The following is a 21,210-nucleotide window of genomic DNA, read 5'->3' on the forward strand; positions in this document are numbered from 1 at the left end:
TCTAATCAACTCAACAATTAGAAAGCTGTCAAAAACTGGCTCCAGTACTCTAGTCAAGACGCCAGTTTCAATGTATCTTTTCGAGGGTTTGGAGGGTGAAATTAACGAGACCAAGCTCCAACAAATCGTTTCAGAAACAAAGATTTTTACGAAGAGAAAAAAAATAAATAAATAAACTCGGAATAAAGGAAGGCTTTGATTTTTTGTTGCCAAATTTTAACACATTTTCAAATGCCCTAGATTTAGTCAAACCCTAACTTATTTGATCCCCACATCACTGTGATTAATTAAGTGAGAGAAATCAATCACGCATAGATTAAAGTGACACAAAATTTTTACGTGTTTTTTTAGCTGTTCATCCCACGATGTTCTGGATGTCTTTTCCGGTTTTCTGTGAACACAATTAGAGGGCATCGGCTTTTAGAAATCGATTGTAAGCAGCGTTGTAAGCAAAATTTTGGTACAACATTCTCACACTGTCGTTAATTCGTCTTGTCAATTTTTATCCACGATAATTATGACACCATTAGTTTTTTTCTCCCCATCTCATATTTTCTTTCTATATGATAATTGAGTTAGTAAAACGCAGACAGTCGGGAAGTTACAAGATACAATTTTTTCGAACACTCAACAGGTCAGTTACTTTTTTATTTTTTTTTCTTTGTACCAGACATACTTGCACTGTTGACTGCAGTCTTAAATGCATGATAATAATATGTTCATCACAGGAATTATTAAGTCACGACGAAACCATGATTAGGCATTTTCGCGATTGTAACAAATGTATTGCCCAATTACATACTGTTGCAAAATTCATCAAATGATGAATTTTAGAGAAACATCTGGACAACACAGGTATTTGCAAGAAAATTATTTGTAAATTGAGATAATTGGTCTTTAGTCTACGTTTGTATCTACTCTATTCCAGCTCATTGTAATTAAACACGCATGACTAAATTATCGTTTCTATGCGAAAATTTGTATGAAATAGTGGAAGATAAAATAAATGAAAGATAAGCTAATACAGCCGAAGAAATTGGTTTAATTGCTATATTAATTAAAACAATTATTATCACATACTATGAATAAAATCGTACATAATAAAATCATATAAGCTTAAGTAAATTTATAAATTTTAATCATTTACGCTTTGTAATTATACTTTATATGTGATTTGGTTTTCATAAATCATGATTATTCTCATTTCACAATATATTCACGATGAAAAGATGTAAGTTTAAACGCCCAATCAGCTCACTGGGCTGTTATTTCAATCTCTGTAATTTCTTCCAAACATCTGATTACATTTTAGACATATTTTTTTTTTACAGATTTTCAAAAGCTGGCGTCAAAGCTTACACAATTTAGGCACTAACGTTATAGTAACGAGGTTCACAGTTTTCTCAGTTTATCAATGAATTTCGCTTTGATCAACTGCGAGTTTTAATGATCATCATAATTTTTTATATAGGAAAACGCTCAAGGCACCTTTAAAATGGGTATGAATGTTTTTCTTTTCACTTTACAATTCTTAAGCCATATATACGTAGAAATTATACTGCTCTAAAATACTACTATATACAATTATGAAGATATCTTCCAAAATATCATATATGTGTGATTTTTTTCATTATAAAATTTTTTTTATCATCCCTTTTTATGTATATTGTATACTATATATATATATATATATATACGTGTTGCACAAAAGATGCATGTAATCTTTAATCGTGGTTTTCTAAATTACATAGTATATTTGCGTTATTATAGACTTGCAGAACTCAATGTTGCCACACTCATAATCCAGCAAGTCGAAAAAATCTTTTCAGCGATGAAGAAACTTTTTTCACACAATTGATCCGACCAAATAATTATTCAGATTTGGGAATGTTCTTATGGGCGTTAAATTCAAGGTATACTAATGAGAATGAAAATTGGACAATTCACACTGAAGTAATTTACATTATGTGTAGATGATGAATTTGGCTACCAGAGTTCATCGCTTGGAGAGTTTGAACTCATTTCACATGACTTTGACGGTTTGACAATAAGGATAAGACATGTAAATAAAAAACATTATTCGATTTCTCCTATCTATAAAGTTGTTTTTTTTTTTTAATAATAATAATAAAAATTAACAGATACGTTATGCTCGGTCAGATCTCGTATAAAAATTATTTCACAATAATCAATTAGGGATCGTGAATGCACGTACATAGGTATATTCGGACAAAGCTATAATGATAACGAATAGTATAAAACGTTCAAGGCACTTTCAATTTCATTTGATTCATTTTTCTTCATTCTCTTTTCTTCCCAAAAGCACACGTAGTGACTTCGAAGTTTATGAAAATGTAGTCGAACTATGTTTCAGTGTATAAATTAATTCTACACCACTCCCTGCACGTGATCAGATAAATGCGTTGGCTTAAATCGATCTCTCATTTATCTTTGTCAATATACAGAATACTAATTTATTTTAGAGAAACTGTTCACCATAATATATTGTAACGTTCTTAGACGATACGAAAAAAAAATAAGGATTTGTGAGTTTAATTAACGAGACAAAAATCAAAGGCGTTAATAAAATGCTGAGAAAAAGCTTTAATAGCAGGGAACGTGTTTCTAGTTTAAAGTCTCAAACAAGACTGTTTTTACAATAATGTTGGTTGACGCAGCAACCTTATTCTTTTTAAAGACATAAGAGGTTTATAAACGTCTTTTATCTACGATGACTACTCAAGATCATTAAAAGGGGACAAAACGGGTGATTTCACCCTTTGTTACAACATATAAATCGTTAGCTTCGGGATACGCGAGTACTATAATCTATAAAATTATGTTCGTCAGATTGGTTTAGATCGTGTAAAACGTACAAAGTACCCACATGTCGAATAATTGTAACGGTTATCATGATACCCTACAGCATAAGATATTACGTACACGGCTGCAAGTTTCGTATAAAATAAAGTTGCGCGAAACGTGGGTATTCGTAAATATTACTGCTAAGATCATATGCATACTAGTTTTCCATTTACACACATCCGATGCAAAGTGTATCATTCGTTTCATAAATTCAATCTTCTGACGACTTATATTCCTAATTGACATACACTTCCTTCCATTGACGATATACTATACCATAATATTCATTTCAGCTCTGCGGCTCAACATAATTATTATTCATAATCGTTTATATGCGGTTTAATTTTTGTTGGCAGATCGGCAGTTTCGCACAAACGCTGAGAATTCGGTTTTTCTAGCCAGTAGACTTGGTCCACTACTGTAGTGTATTCTATAGTATATGTACTGTATACGTTAAGTAGGAAGTTCATGTCTCTCTGACAGCCCGACTATCTTCACTGTCAGATGTTATTGTTCATTGTCTTGGTACCTCATTACATATGAATTGTTGCGGCTGTGTAACGTGCTTCTCCTCGCCGCCAACTCCATTGACTTGGTCGATACTGAAAAAAATATAATTACATGTAACATAAATGAGAGTCTTTTAATTCAGTTAAACTGAGGATAATTTGTGATTCAACTACAGAGAAAGAGCAATGCCACTTTAAAGGACCTCGATTCGCAAACGGAGTATCACAGATATACTCACTCTGATGAGTACTTGACCGGAGGCACTGTGTGGATTGCGATAAGCATATCCGCCCCACCCAATTAAGGCAACGATTAGCGAGACCACTAAGAGAATTCCGATTATTCCAGACACCCCCATAGTCATTTTATTCGTAGCTGCAAAACAATAAATCAACGGTAGATATACGAAGTTGAAATATGACTATGAGTCGTTGCTATAACAAGGATCACTCACGAGGCAAAGGGCCGCGAGCATTTGCTGTATGCATAATTTTTTGTACGTCAAATGTGTTGTTGTGATGGTCATGACTATGGACTTCATGTTCCTCGTACGTTGTGGCCGTTGAGGGTGTCACGGGACAGCTTTCCTCTTCCTTGATGCTCTGCTCTTCACATCTCTTCATAAGCCATTCCTGCTTGTAACGATCAATGCCAGTGCTACACCGGTTCAAACTTGGGCACCATTTGCATTTAAAGTCGATTGATGTATTCAGACAGTCGTTACAGTTGTCCATTCTCAGACATGTTGGTAATGCATGGAGGTAAATTACGGTCCAATTTTTTACTTCCTGGTTCATGAAATTTACCCTGTGATATTCGTAAATCGTCTTGCGTCGAACATCTGTCAATATTCAAGGCAGACATTTTACTTAAATTATTCAAGGCTATTTATCTTTCAAGAAATTTGAAGTGGAGTATAAATTAGCAACAGAGTACTGCAAAGATATCTTCAGCAGCTGTGTCTGCGGAGAAAATCGAAGAGAAAAATTTGACAAGGAAAAGCTGCACAGATGTCCCTGCAGTTACAACGCACGAACATTAAAAGGCTGCAAGTATTAAATACTCAGATGCATGTGAATCTATTTTGAAACTTGGCGCAGACCCAGAGACAAAACTTTAAGTAAAGATTAATGAGTGTCAGGTGCTGCAATGCAAGTACGTATCTGACAAGTTGAATTTTGCCAAGCCAAGCAAACACTTTACAGCAATTATACAAAAAGCTCAAATAAAGACACGTATGTATACATTTTAGTTCTGTTAAAAGCGTTGCATTCACAAAGTAGTTTTAAATATAATTGGTTATCTATCAAATTCCATCGATTGATCGCAATTTACTCACAAAAGACAGTTCTGTCGATTATGTAAGCATCGCTGAGTCCGACTTTGACAGGGTGCAAATTGTCTGCGATTTTTTCAATTTCCAGTGGTATAGCTGCATAAACGAACACGATATCACCATTTTTGTGAAGAGTCACTTGGAAAGTGAAGTCTCCAACGTCTTGCTTCGTTTGAAGTGCCACTTTAGACCACTCCACAGTGAAGGCTGTGCCTGTAAATTTTGGACAAAGATTGGACTTGTTTTTTCGTAACCTGTAGCTTCTCCCAGTAAAAGACAGAGGGAAGAAATATCAGAAAAATCCAGTTACACACCATTATCTGCATATTTGACATAGCTGTCATTGGACAGCCTGGTATCAAAGTTCGCCATCAAAGGAGCAATATACTGAGTTGCGGCTAGCCAGCTGTGCACGTATTCGCCAGTGTACAAGAAGCCGCCTGTTGCTATCGTTACGTTCCTGACATCATGTCCGTAGAATGGAAAATCAAATGATAGCTTCACCGTCTGTGGGAGAAACAAATCTATCATAAGATATTTATTTTCATTTTTTCATCGTAAAAACGAGAAGAAGGTTAAAATCAAATGAGAATCAGACGGTATTATAGATTTATAAAAGTGCCAGGAAGGTAACCAGATAAACTCAACGGTCAAGCAGATCACATCACAAGCACAAATCTTTGTGATAAATAATTTCTGATCAGTGTATCTCAATACTTGTATCCTAGGGATGGTTTAAGAATTATTTTTTACCGCAGCTCTCCTATGGCTGTCACTGAGAAGCTCATTGACTACAAGGTGCGGATGATTGTCCATGTCGACCCATAACTTCTGAGCCTCGACCTCATCCGTGAATATCGTGCTGTTGTAATAAATGTGATGATCTTCCTGGGTCTTAGTGATATTATTCTGAGACAACGTAGTGTTCGTAAGATCTCCAAATTTACTAATGTTTATATCATCGCCAATCGAATCGTCCATATTTTTGGTTGTGTTTGTAGCCGAGACTTCAGTCTTGTTAACAGGACTCTCCAGAACAACCGGCCTCATCGTTGCGTTGGCCCATACTCTTGGATGATCCTGGAATTCCAGAAGAATATGTCAAAGTTGAAATTAAACAAGAGAACAGTAAATGAAGAAAAGAAACAAAATGAACCGAGAGTGCAAGGGTCATCATATTCACATACATAACTATTCAGATATGATCCCCCAACAACTCTTGCTGTAGTTTATTGTGGTTAATTATTGCCAATAATGTGATTGTCTAATAATATGCAATGACTTGCTGTAAATAACTCTAAGCTAATTTGAGCCAGACTTTGGATATCAACAAACACGTTATATTTGTTTAACTTACAACTGATTTTCCAGTAGCAGCATTCAATGGTTGCGAAACAACGACTTGAGACGTTGTAACCAACGTTGGCTGAGACGTAGAATTCTTGGTATTGTTATCGGTTGAGTATGCAACATTTTCAAAACTGCTGTTCAATTTCGCTGTTGTTTTCGTCGATGGTGTGGTTGCAACATCCAAAGTTGCGTTCTGGTCCGGTGCTGGTTCCGGTAAGCTACGCCGCACTCTGGTCGCTGGTTCATCGTAGAGGACTAAATTCACAGGCACTGCTGGAGCAGACCTCTTGTCCAAGTTCAAGCTTTCATAGCTATGGTAGAAATCTTCTGTAACAGATAATGAGAAAGACTTTTATTATCTTCATTATTTTGTATTTATATTAATGTGAGTGATACTTTGCATCGCTAATGAATATGTTCATCTGCACAAGTGTAATATGAATATTGGATAAATATAGTGATAGACCCTCGTGCATTGTTTCCTACCGCGATAATGATAACACGGCGCGTCGCGACGAATATTTACAATATTTGTTCATCAATTAGAAAACTGTGGTCACTGTTGAAGGCGTGTTTCAACGAGTATTGTCACAGTTTCAAGCTACGAAACTGGAAAACAATATTCAGTAGAATTTTTCACGGAGATTTTCCAGCGCATGAAAAGAAATTTCTATTCGCTCATTTTTTATAGAATTGAAATACTACTTTGAACAATGTGAGGAAGAAGAAAACTGTGAAGAAACGTTCGCAAATCAAGTTACAAAATAATCTCAAGCAGTATTTAAAATTCCCCCTGTTTCTTTCACATTGCATGTTGTTTTTTAAAATGTTGAAGTTCGTATAATGTCAATGTAAAGATCGTTATTTCAATACCTAGAGACTATCTGAAATTCTGTGATAGTGTGATAAAGCTAAAAAAAAGTAAGTAAGATTTTTTTTAAATTATTTTAAACCTAAAAAATAGTCATTTTTTGTGAATGTTTCGGTAAATTAACGTGAGTAGTCTCACCCTCGCATGTTTTTTTTTATCAGTTCATTTACAGTAATTTCCGTAAATTTTAGCAACTAAAAATACAAGCAAGGATTTATCGAACAGGGAGATAATATTCAGTTGATTCGAAATCTTCAGAAGTAAACATAACTTGAAATAAGAAGGATAACTGGAATGAATCATGCTCAACAATAAACAGACTTTCAATATATTTTTCGAGAATCTGGACTCCAGCCTGTAATTGGTGTGATGCACCATAAAATCATAGTTGTCACATGAAACGCAAGACGAGCAATAAGATTGTAAAATCAATTTCAATAACACAATTTATGTGTTTGTTCAGTTTAAAATCGTCAACAATCTTTCCGAAATTCTTTTGTTGGCGAGGGCGGATATTTTCTATTCAAGTTTAGAGGCATTTTATTACAATAGCTCAAAAACAGAAAGCAAAGCGTTCATTAAATTTTGATAATGTTTAGAATACTCATGAGAGAACTTATAACAATTTTATCAGTATAATTTTGAATGGTCCAGATTATTGTGAAAGAATTAATTGTTAAATAAGCGAATAAAAAATCAACTTTCATTATCAACTTTCATTGCCTTCTACCAAATCTCTGGCATTACATTATGCACAAATTGAAATAATTTTTTTTTTTTTTGTTGCAGAAATATTAATTTGTTAATAAAATTTTGTAAATAGCTTGATCAATTTTGCGATATCGAACTAATTTACGCTTTGGCACGGAAATCTAACACCGAGAATTATGATTATGTCATTTTAAAAGTATTATATATACGAGACGTGACTGCAGATTCGTTCGACGTGGATCGGCTTATACCTATGTAGAATTCTCCATTGCTAAGTATACGTAAGTCGTATATGCATAAATAAGTGCATGACATGATACTTCATTACTTGGAACTGAATGCGGTATAACACATATAACAGAAAACTTACAAAAAAATAAAAATAAACGCAAAGACAAAAATGTCAGCTAGTGTCTCTGAGGATCATGAATATGTTACTGAATAATTAATGCTATTAGCAGAGGGAGTGACAAGAGAAAGCAACTAACTGAAAATTGATTTTGATGTCTTTGCCGAAACTTCAAGCCAGTGCCCCAAAATTTTCTCGTCAATGTCATCTAGAACAATAGTTTATTCTACGGACCAAAACAAAAATTTAGAATCATCAGAATTTGACCCTATTGGAAAATAAAATAAAATACAAAATGCAGTCTCTTGAAAGCGAAATTACTGGGAAGATCAAGACTTTTTAAACCAAGTTTGATCGTTAATTCGGGAAAAGTATGTCAAATTTAAAAAAATACAAAACCTGTAGTTTCCTTAAAATTTTGAAAATTGATTAACAATGAGTCATTAAGTGGCAGAAACAACTATTACGCATTGAAATTTTTCAAGCGTCGTGTTTTCGGCTCGTCATTATCATCATTGGATTACGTATAAATTCAGATAATAGTAAACATAGTAACATAGGTGGGTGTATCTGGTTTATGGAAATCTCCTGTGAGTCCAATAATAAAAAACGTAATCGGTCCGACGGCGATGCGATCATCAAATGAATACAATATGTCGTGCGTAACAAATTAACACAAATTAACAGCGAAGAACGTGAGTGGTTCAGGCATATCGATTAACGAATGATTGACTTTCCGTAAATGTACTGCAATACGCGTTACATGCAAGACAGTGCCAAATATGTAATTGAAACGTCTCACGAGTATTTAATGTAAATCTGCCTGAGTTTATGCAATTGAGGTTACATCAATTTTACTGATCGACATTTGTTTCATGGTCCACGATTGGAGAGAGTGAAGAGATTTGGCCAATCGTAAACAATGAAACAAATGCCGATCGGTAAAATGTACTCAGAGTTGCCTGAGCTGCAGGCGGATTTTGGTAAAATGTAACCCGAATTGCATAGTTGCAGGCTGATTTACCCTGTATTAAATTGTATACGGAACAGTTTCATAAAAAAACTCTTCGTAGCATATGGCGATGTATGTTATGCACGAAGTATGCAAAATCTTGCGAGGTAAGAAAAAGAAATAATAAGACGTCACGAGATGTACGCATATATAACAACTGGAATTTAATAATTCAGATTGACTTCGCAACTCCAAATGTTCACTGCATGCTTCAGATATAAGTGTACATGAAGCAGGTACACGGACTTGTTGCTAACCATTTAGCGCGTATCCACGTAATAAAATACGGCACGTGAATACATTTCGTACACATAAGTATAAATCTATACCTATATATACACACATACCATATGCTCTGTTCATACATATGTATAGCGAGTGCGAATTGTGTTAGAGGACGCGATTGAAAGTGAGCCACATCTATAGAATGGAATGAATTTGCAAAACCCATATAAGTAGTTAAAACAGCCATCTGCTCAGATTCATGGAGAAATATTTTCTGAGTAAATCTCTACGGGGCTTGTACCATCCATCAATCTATCAATCATTGTAATATAACCTAACCTCACCAAACGCTTATTGTATTTATATGTACATCGAAAGTCGTTGATTCCGTCGCTGAATGAGAGTTCGGACAAATTAGCCTTCGCCACAGAGTACGAAGTGAATAATAAAAATAGATCGTGAAAACTTATACCTGTATAATAATATGCCTGAAGTTTGTGTTTCGTTCTGATTTACGGAGACTCGCACTACCTACTCTGAGTGAGGTTATGTAATTTATGACTGTAATAACAACGGAGTGAAACGCATTGGTTGTACCGAGTGATGGGCGCACACATGTGCATGCCTTGCAACGTATATTTAAGTCCCGGTCATCGCTAGGACTTAAGAGCGTTGCACTCATCGTCAGCGAGGATATAATATTATAAGATGAGTTGTAACGAAACGATCGAAGCATCAAGTTTGCAAGTTTATTTGCAAAGATCAGTAATTAATCAATGATTAACACTTAGGTGATGTTGAGTGCAGGCTAATTTTCTCATTGGAGTTTCGTTTTACACTGCATAAATAACTCAAACGGAAAGATTAACAGCCCAGTATCATATTGAGAAAAACAAAATTAAGTTCATATGCGGAAAAACACAGACTTTGTCGTTGTTTGTTATACAATTCTAAAGTTGACGTTTTTGGGAACACAGTAGAAACTATAGCGGACTAAGTAAACTGTCCTTTCTTCCATTTGTAAAGCTATCGCGTATTTTCATAAGACAAAGCATGGCATAATATGTTGATCGTCATTGGGCTAGAGAATATCACGAGGTTGAACTTAGTAACGTTATCGTAACGAAACATTGAGAAAAAAATCATTATTTTCTTAATTTTATACTGATTTTTGAGAAACTAAGATTTGGAAATATGAGTGTGTTTTGTTTTATTACGGTTTACTGAATTTAAGACAATTTCAAAGTTGCGAAATAACGGTTTTTTCTCAGCATGAATCGTCACGATTTTCCGAATACAAGTTACCCAGAAACCTGATGTCTACACATGACATTATGACCTTAATCGTGACTTTAATTTATTTTTCTTATATACGATAACGGGTGATAACGCTGCACCATACTGATAATCATCAGGAGAACAGACACTATGAGGATATGTCGAGTCCGCGGGCGTAGAAGATAATATAATGTGTATAAGTAAAACAGGAGATACGCACAATGCATGTAATCAATCCGCGTCGTATCTTACACATTGCACCGTGAGGAGCAATAAGACCCTTGAGAGAACAATCTCGCGGGTACATAAGGTCAAGGTCAACGTCAGCGAGGTTTATATCCCTCTCAACTACACAAATATATATTATAAGTTGCAACGAAACGAACATATGCCGTGCGTGAGTAACGATTCAACGTTGTACGTATAAAAAATTGATAATTTGTACGTATGTTAAAGTAATTGTAAGTCAATGCGAACTCTGATCTTGAGCAAGTTTAAAACAATATTGGGCATTTGATTCGTGTTACACAAATAATTTGAATCATCTGACACGTAGGTTTATGCACTTGTTTTTAAAAAAATTAGGACCAATAAAAAAATATGAGAAGATTCGTCAATGTTATAAAAGCGTGAATACGCGTGATGCATGTGCGTGACGCGTTATCGCGTCTCCAAATAAACGACAGTATAATTAAGATGTATGCTCAACGTCTTCGATGAGTTAATATATGAACAATGATTGGACCTGGAATACATAAAGGTACCTACTGAACAAGAATATGTGAGTTCTTCACCCACCAAAAATTATTAATCACCTAAGAATAATATCATTAATAAATTTCAGGACGTATCTAATGTAGAAAATATGTACTAAATTACTCTTTTTTCGTACACTGGGCAAAACCTCACTTGTAGCTCAGTGGATCAAAGACAGATAGATGATAATGATAGCGTAATATGTGGAACGAATTGATTCAAATTTATATCCCAAGAAACATTTCAAGTGTGAAAATAATGAAATATACTATATGAATGAAGTATAAACATAAAAAATTATTTGTATCAATGATACATGGAAGAAATGAGTGTGTTAAATAGAATGTTATAACGCGCAAGTAGCATTATTATGCACAGTGCAAGGTCCACGATCTCTGCAGCATGATCAAAAATAGTATAGCCACATGCTCCCGTTGCAAGAACGCCGGCGACACAGTAATTTGTCAGAGATATAACGAACCGTAGCACTTGTGCATTTATATCTAACAACATAACATACATATGCACGAGGTCAATTTGTCTCAAGCGATTTTATCGTTGCCCGTCTCAAACGTCTTGAAATGATAAATCATATATATTTTTGGTAACTTTGGATCCAAGAGAAGAAAGTCATCGTTTACAATAACGACATGTAAGTGCCTTTGACTTAAGAGAGAATAAAAACATTTCAGATCAATTAAGCCAAGCGCATATTCATTACAGATCGATGCACTAATATAAGCCAAAGTTTTCTTTGATCTCTGAGGCAAAAAAAATTATGTATTTTTTTACACGTAGATGCAGCGTACGAGAAGAATCGTTTGTAGTTTGTAAAGGCTCGGGTTACATCGTATAATGCCAAGAGTATAACTGCATGGAATCTATACAAAACTATGAAAGAAGAGAAGAATAGAAATACAGAGCTGTATACACGTGTGTGCAGTCTGCAGATAATGTAAGACCCCGCGATTCATGATCCGGTGTTTTGTATTTTATAACGTTGGTACGGTTATGGTTATGCCTGTATAATGTGTTATATAGGTATACGAGACATATCAAAGTGTTGCACTTGGGGCGTTGAGTTCGCGCCCGAAGTGCATGTACCGTTTTACATGCGCACGCACACACACACACAACCATACACGAACGACGTCTCACGACAGCTTATGAAGAAACGTGAGCTGACGTATAGAAGCTACCAATTGTAAACAGATTGTAAATGGACCCTCATCCCGTCGTCGTCGTCGTCTCTGATCTCAAGGGTCTCCCCCGCTTCCTTTTTGCTTCTTGCTCCTTCGACCCACCACCCGATACACTCAAGTTAAGGATGCAGCAGCTGCATACAGACGATTGGCTCATGTCACGTATATACAGAAATAGAGAAAGAAAGGAGGAAAGAAAGTTCGACGACTTGAAGAACCAAAGAGCCAGAAGCTGACTCCACGTGCAGTGTACGTAATTTTCGAAAGTGTTGATAGATACAGAAGGCCTTGTTGTAAAACGCTGTTGTAGCTGCTGGTCCCTTCGTCTTTTTCAAACTTTATCATTTTCAAACACGATCGTTCCCGCACAATCTATTTGTGTATATTAAGATTATACAGCGAATTAAAAACGAACGCTGAATCTACTTTAATACATTTAAAAGTTTTTGTACTCTTTCGAAAATTATTCTGCAGCGTATAATATATAAATATTACAACATTGGTCTATCGTGTACTTGAGGGCTTGTATAATAATTTGAGTACATGTCAAAATCTGCAGGGTCCTTTTCAGTTAGATTTTGCAGACCGTTGATTAATACGTTAACTATCGGAAACCCACGCAGATGAATAATAAATACACCTGCATAACCAAATTTCTACGATTTTGTAGTTTTAGCAACGATAAAATGTACCAAACGGAAACATTGAATCAATAATCACTGTTTTTCAAATCTTAAATGACTTTGAAGGAGTCAAGTTATAGCAAAGTATGAGTAATATATTTTGCTTCAATACAGTTTGTCGAATTTCAGATAATCCTATGTATTAAAGTTGCGATAGATAACAATGTTTCGGAAAGTGATATAATTGCAGCATTAAAATTTCACAATCTTAAATTCTCAACGCATTCATTACAGAAATTGTTCCAATTTTTGTATTTTCCATCTCGTACACATGCAATAATTTCTTGAATCAGACATCGTCGCTTCGCGATATACGAGAAATTAACATTCGAGGCTACTTAACCAATTGAACCAATATTCATGTGGTAGGTATTTCTGCGCGTCTTTTAGAACGTACGTCAAGGAGGCGATATAGTATAGAGGCTATGGGGGTTACAGAAAAAGGGATATCTTAGGGTTAGAAAAAGTGAGCCATTTTTGAGTGCAAATAAGGGTGGCGCTGTTAAACGCAAGTTGCCCGTAAGTGTAACTGTGTAACTGTATGTACTTCATATGCGTAACTAACACTGATATAGGATGTGTATAAGAATATCGCGGGGATAATGACTTGTTGGATTGACCCGTATTCTAAGGTTACGTTTATTGAGATTGAGTTAGTTTCGCGCTTGGCCGACTATGTCGCTGTAGGTTTCTCTGTGTTGCCAATATAACTGCCTAGTGTAAAAAATTAACCATCTCAGATTCATTGTCCCCAAGTGTACATGCCACTATAACCCGTCTCTTTCACTCTACGTTTGTTTAGCTGAGAGAAAACGTATCGACCAATCAAATGTAGAGCAAGAGAGACAAGTTATATTGGCATATAACTCTGACTCACACTCCTTCTCGCTCCTCCGCCACACTTTCTGTACACGCGAGGCCATCTTCAATAACGTATACTCTGAGCTGGCGCCTGAATTCCCAGCTCCGATAATACCCCCTAGAAATTGATCGTGTGTTCGACGCGGTACGGAGTCGAAAGAAGAAGTCTACAGTAGCCGAGTTGTCCGCGGGGTATTGAAACGGCGGCTCGGCGTGTTTCCGTTTAACGGAAACGAACAAAGAACGAGCGAGTGGTTACTGATCCGACCGAATCGGATCGCAAAGGGGAGGAACGGAGAAAGAGGGAGTAGACGAAGAGCGATCGAGATCGATGGGTGGATGGAAACGCGTGTGTACATACATAGCGTCTACGCCTTGCGTGGTGTTCCCGTTTAGGGAATCCGCATTTAAGGCACGCATGCATGGACGGATGAACAGACGCGTATTCCCTCTTAAGTGGTGTATGCTCAACGTTGCGCATGCATACGCAAGAAAGTAAATGTGTCAGAAGAATCTTTACGCCAGTCTTATTCTAGCTCCGATGGAGTTTACGAGAATACTGTAGTAGTAAGTTTTTACCGGCAGAGTACAGATTCACTCTTTTTATAATATATTATTAAATGCTGAAAATTACCGACGTGAAAATGCCGTGCAGGGGATGCAGTTCTACGTCATGCGATACCAAAAATATTGAAAAAAAGCCTTCATTTTGATTTGTGGGAGAATGACGAAGGCCAGGAAATGCATTCCTGCAATAAATAGTAATTCAACTATTAATGCGTAAAATCAAATTTTTTCGATATTTGTATTTGGTATTGCATGTAGAATCGTGCGGCTTGTAGTAGTAGTCGCAATAAGTGACATACTTTACTCTGTCGGTAAATACTGAAAAAAGCATCATCTCGAGGAATAGTTTGGCTGGTAGAAGTTGGTACTGTTTATTAATTACCAGCATAATCCCTGAATACTTTTCTTTCTTATGCACTAGTACACATTGCCAATTGACGATGAAATTTTGTTTATCTGGCTCGTCTGCTGCTGTTATTGCTGCACATCATATAGTGGTGCGAGTCTGTCGAGAATTTTTATTGTATACATACCACTGTCAATTGAGTTTAATCAAACCGAGGGCAGGCTGAATTAAAATTTATTATCACTGGAGCATCGTGGAGTTACTGATAAACAGTACGTTTCATGGGCCGCAACGAGTTTATTCGGAAGTTTATGTGAATATATATATACATATGAAAATAAAAATATGAAAAATGAATATTCACAACGACATGTGGACAAAACTGTTAAAATATAAATGAACTGATTACAATACATCTTTAAAATATAAAACCAGTATATCATTTCCTCTATTCAGCTTTCAAAAATTAAAATCCACATACTTGCTCCATGTGATTACGGGGATAATTTTCTCGCAGTATTACTTTTTCAATACAGAATGTAAATACCTAAATGTGCGAAATCCTTGAACAATGCTCACCACAACGATATATTTAATTTTGTTGCATGCAAACAGGTACGGTGTGTATATCATGTATATGTATATGCTGTAACCTGCGCCGTTTAAAAATAGGAAAATTTTCGTCGTCACTTCTGTTCAAATCATACAACATTGGTGTACATGGGTTGTGGCTTGCGTTACGTTATATGACGATGTATAATATACATAAATAATGTAAGTAACATAGCACAAGTGCTGCGTGTAAAGATAATCGTGCGAGACACGAGATACAAATTTGCGAGGAAGTGGTTTACTAAGTGTGACGAAAAAAAAAATCGTTCGTGAAAAAAAGAACAGATTAGTTATAAAATTTAATACACGCTGTACAAAATTACCTTATTATATTCAAATATAACTATACAGATTTTTCTCAACTGTGGAAATTTCAAGAACGCAATATGCATTGTGTAAACCTTTCCGCATAATGATTATTTACACGTGACGTATGTTTACATGTACTATATACATATAGTATGTATCTAAAAGGATAATAAAAAAATGTGAAAAATATTTATGCGACACATGATTATAACTTGTGAACAATAAAAAAAAATACACGCATGTAATACCGATTAGATACGTATAGACAATTTTCAATTCGTTATTTTATAGGTATGAATATTTTGCATGATAAATATGCGAGTCTTATTTTCTGATTGTTGACATTAAAAAAAAAAACCTTCACGGCTCACTTCTCCAGGCTTAATCATCACTTATGAACGACGCGTAGCGATCCAGACTTCACGATTGAAGAGAACAAACAAAATAAAACAGTGTGTTCTGCAAGTTCTAGTTACACAAGAAAGAAATAATTTTCACCGTCATTCAAATCGTCTGTAGCACGATAATGATTACATACCTTAAGTGAAGGGAGCGCGTGCATGTATATCACGTAATTTATATGAAAAAATTATTAACAATAAAAGATTTCATTGAGCCAGGACAATTCTTCGAAGCCTAGAATATTTCTTATAATTATTTAAATAATTAGGGCCTAGACTCCTTTTTTCTCTGCGCGCATTCCTCAAACTGTGTTGTAATATTATGTACACAACAAACACAACTACGTACGTTTAACGAGAGAATGAAAAGGCGAAAAATGAGATAAAACGCGGCCTTTATACCCACACAGTAACTTGTAGAGAGCTTCATTATCATCGTATCTGTACAAATTTAAAGCACCGTAGTGCAGTAGTAAGGTGAGGTAAGATTGTCCCTCGTTATAATATGGCTCGTATAATTCACCGGCCTGTAACTGAACTGTAGGCACGATAATTACCGTTGGCCTTTGCGTAACGCGTTGCTGCTGCTGCTGCTGCTAGGGTTATGTAAATCGAAGAAACGCCACAAAGAAGGAAGGAATAACAAGAATGTTGAGTACACGATGCAGAGGGAAAGAATAATGCAACCTGTGTACCGGATTATTGCATGGAAAGGTTTAAGTTTTACATTAAATGGCCAACTCAACATTACACGGTAAATCTACGCCTGGATTTATGCAATTCAGTTTACATTTCGCTGGCATCCGCCTGTATTTCGGCAACCGATGATTGTAAGTTGCACCGCTCGTCATTTGTCTCGTTGTTCGTAATTTGCTAACTTTTCCAACTCTTGCGACCAATCGTATAAACCACGAAACAAACGACGACCGCTAACGAGACTGAAGTTAGTAACGTTATCGTTATGATTTGTATTTGAGAAAACCCGTTAATTCGTAATTTTAGGAATCTCTGAAATGCAGTAAATTATATCGAGGCAAAAGTAATTCATATTGTCAAACTCAGCCACTTCAAAGTCACTAGAGAATTGCATAACGGTGATTTTATTCTCCCAAATATTTTGTTACGCTAACGTTACTAACTTCAGCCTTATGATCGGTACTCTGTAATTAAGGTTGCCGAATTTCAGGCGAATTTCAACAAAATCTTATCCGAATTTGTTATATAAATGCAACCGCATGTTTACGTTAGTAGCACGATTACAATAAGGCAAGAAATCGAAAAGCTGCAGCGGGAGGATTTATTTTTATTTCAAGTTTCGAAATATCTAAACTTTTCGCCATACAATGACTGTGCATTTATCGTATAACCGGTCGTCGAACGTTCTCGACTTATGATATGTATATATGTACGCATCAAGGAATCACACGACTGACACGCCGTATAATAAAATAACATATATATATATATATATATATATATACACAGTCTATCGACAATGACAGCTGCGTGTATAGATAGATAGACATACATATACAGCTCTCCGCAGATACGCAAATTCATTGAGTCAATCTTTCAATAAAAACCCTCGGTACGCCAACGAGTTACGTCGTCCTGATAGCCGAGGAACATCACACGTCCCACATCTCGCATATTATATTATATCGCACACACGTGTGAGGTACGTTACATTAACACACGTATGCATACGTGTAAAACTTACAATTGGTGTAAACATAATTTGTAATTCATATGTTATGACGAAGAAGAGTTTTCAGTTGTTGTAATAAACGATTCTTTGGTTCTTTGTCTGTGCACGATCTAAATAGTCTACGATTATAATATGTTTAACAGGTCAATTCTGCATTCAGACTTCATTTTATTCGATAATTTTTTTCGTTCTTTTCTTTTCTTCTAACTTCAAGCATATTTAGTATACACAACACGTTTCCGGTATGAAAAATTCCGAACTCAAGCAGCTGATTCTGATATAGAAAAAAAATGTTAAAATGACCGTCAAGTCATAATAAAAATTATAACGTACTACCAAGTTATATATAAAATGATGAATAATAAATGGGAAATGTCCGGCGAGTGAACCGACGTCCGTGTCGGAATAGGTCGGTTTACACAGGTTACGGGCATCGAAAATGTTGGATGTATACATCTTCGAGGAAGCTGAACCACCCACGTCACCTGCACCAGTGCAAAGCCTTGAGCAAGCCTTTTGTATATGAGTATGTAAGGGAAACTTGAAAATGCGCGGTAGTTAACGAATTTATAGCCACAGATAAAATGGTTCAGCGTATACATACGTTATATATGTTACAAGAAGGCGGGGGCAGCTCTTGCAACATATAAGGTGCGTATAACGTAATATTGCAGAGTATACCAATAGTGTTGAACGGAAAAATTATGGCCTTGAAATTGATAACTTTGACGTATAAACAAACGAAACACTGAAAGATGTAATATATAAATATTTTGTCATTTTTGAATGACTGAGAGAGTTGAAAATAGGAGAAAATGTTTCAGAGTAATTAGTATCTATTGCTTTATTATGAACAATGAAATTTGGACAGTTTAATTTCAAAATAGAAAATAATGATTTCTCCTGAAATTGCATCGTTGCACATCATGTCCGTAGATACTTTTATTTCTCTCTTTCTCTTGCTCCATCAAAGATTACAAATTTCCTGTTAACAATTCATAAGTGTACAATTAGTTTCAGATATAAGAAAGTATTAGGTAGTTAAGCGCGGGTGGTATGTAATTCGAGACGACTGTTTTACCGACGGAGCTTCCGTGCGGTGACTAAACGGAATATTAACAAGAGACAAACCGTATCTAATGACCGTGTATTTAAACTTCTGGGGTTTCTTATGGTTACGAGCCTTTGCTGCACGGGGTTTTCGGTGTTTTAAGGCTTTCGGGTTTCACGTCCGTTTTCGTCGTCTGCTTCAGCCCGTCGAGTTACAATATGCGGGCACGCATCGCACTCCGTCATGTACCCGGAACAATAACCAGTCCTCTGCTATACTTCCGGTATCACAGATGCTAGCAACGATATGCCTACATCCGTCACGTTACTTATTACAAGGCATTGAAACCGGGTCAGAAAAATCAGAGTTGGATAATTTTCAAGGTTCTACTTTGAAAAAAAATAAAAAAAAAAAAACAAAAAACCTTTCTCACATTGACATGTCAACTCGTGTTATTCAAATTTACTCCAAAATAGTTTCTACCACATACTAGAAAGGTTGTTTTTTTAAACCCTTTTTCTCTCTCTCTCATTTCCCAACTTTGATGCAAACGGAATCTATTCATTCAAGTTTATTCACCATTACGTGAATCACGTGGGATCAGAATTTTACAGCTGTGGGTGTGGTATCACCGTATAATTAATTATTGATCTTTTTTGATTAAATCTGATTGAACCTTAGTTCAAGGATTACCAGAAAATAAATTTGTAGCGTTTAATCCTTTAGCAATTGGTTTTAGTCATGGAGAAATTCACAATTGGTGCCGTCAATTTATAATTTTGTAAAATAAAAGGTTCAATAATTGGGTATAAATATGTCCATAACTGGTACACTTACCTTATAAGTATGTAAGTATAAATGTTTATTGATTACCCTCGTCTTGTATCATTATTATAATAGATATTATATAATTTATAAACATACACGTCTATAATGAGAATGAAGTTAGTAACGTTACTGTAACGATGCATGTTTAGGAAAAATCGTTACTTCGTACATTTAGCAATGTCCGAAATTTACTAAACCATGATAAACGAGATATAATCTTATTTTGAAAATCCAGTTCCTTCAAAAGCATTTTAAAATTGCGTAATAATAATTAATTTTTTTCCCCGATGTTTCGTTACGTTAACGTTACTAACGTCAGCCTCATTGTCTATTTGAACGAACTTCAACCGCTTTCAATAGTCTATAATTAAAATTCTCAACTCAGGACAAACGTAGCTCGGAATTTCTCAGTAACAGTTGAAGAAAAAAAATTTTTAAAATTCCTTCTGAATAAGGTATTACGTATGGTTTAATGATGCAAAATACAAATTGTATGATAATGATTCGTCGACCAGTATCGCAATGTTTATTCAACGTCGAAACTTCGTCGATTTAATAACAGGGCCTGGAAGGTTTATGATTACAGCAGTAAAATTCGTTGTTCAAATATCTAAATATAGTTACTGAAATTGTAGATGATTTGCAAAAAAAAAAAAAAAATAAAATAAAATAAATAAAGATCTCCTCACAACCTTGACACAAGATAGAGAGGTTTACAAACGTATATTTACATAATTCAAAACAGAAATGGAGAAATTACCGACGAGCCGTATGCTTGCTCTCACGTGATAAGATAAGAATAACAAATTTTCAGAGTTGCCTAGGAAGACATGTATAATGTATGTGTGTGTGTGTGTGTGTGTATATGTATACATATGTATGTATATGTAATAAACCTAACAGTTTGACGACAAGATGCGCATAGAAGATACTCATAATAATGATAATAACAATATCAATAATAACAATAATAATCATAATATTCGTTAGACAAAGAAGGTTGGTGATTAACAGATGGCTTGGAACGCAAACTTCCAAAGTACGGTAGCGTAGATACGAAAATAAGACGAAAAGTGAGTTAATGGAATCATGCAAGTGTTTTTTCTATATCTCTACATTTCGCAACAAAGGAGAAGAAAATTAAAATAACGAGACAAACTAGAACCTATCCGTATATAATAAAGACCAAAAAGAATTTATCGCAACAAATGTATTTTAATCGTAGCAAAATTATTGATGGGGAAAACAAAAACTTTCAAATAAAAAAAAAAAAATATATATATATATATATATATAATAATAATAATAACAATAACAACCACAACAACAATAATAATAATCAAATTTACCGCAACTGCACAAACGAGACTTTTATTAAC

General features: G+C 35.3%; 1 protein-coding gene across 1 annotated transcript in view; it reads right to left on the bottom strand.

Moving 5' to 3' along the window:
- Nucleotides 1-2,102: 2,102 nt before the first annotated feature.
- l(1)G0289 (lethal (1) G0289) overlaps nt 2,103-21,210 on the bottom strand; it is a 28,388-nt gene continuing 9,280 nt past the window's right edge. The window contains exons 2-8 of the mRNA XM_046622273.2: nt 6,069-6,388; nt 5,465-5,791; nt 5,026-5,218; nt 4,715-4,924; nt 3,830-4,216; nt 3,614-3,750; nt 2,103-3,467 (exon numbers count right to left, since the gene is read on the bottom strand). Of these exons, the coding sequence (XP_046478229.1) occupies nt 3,399-3,467; nt 3,614-3,750; nt 3,830-4,216; nt 4,715-4,924; nt 5,026-5,218; nt 5,465-5,791; nt 6,069-6,388 (1,643 nt within the window). The 3' untranslated portion in view covers nt 2,103-3,398. The remainder of the gene's footprint in view (nt 3,468-3,613; nt 3,751-3,829; nt 4,217-4,714; nt 4,925-5,025; nt 5,219-5,464; nt 5,792-6,068; nt 6,389-21,210) is intronic.

Source organism: Neodiprion pinetum, chromosome 4 (assembly GCF_021155775.2).
Source record: "Neodiprion pinetum isolate iyNeoPine1 chromosome 4, iyNeoPine1.2, whole genome shotgun sequence".
Lineage (NCBI taxonomy): Eukaryota > Metazoa > Arthropoda > Insecta > Hymenoptera > Diprionidae > Neodiprion > Neodiprion pinetum.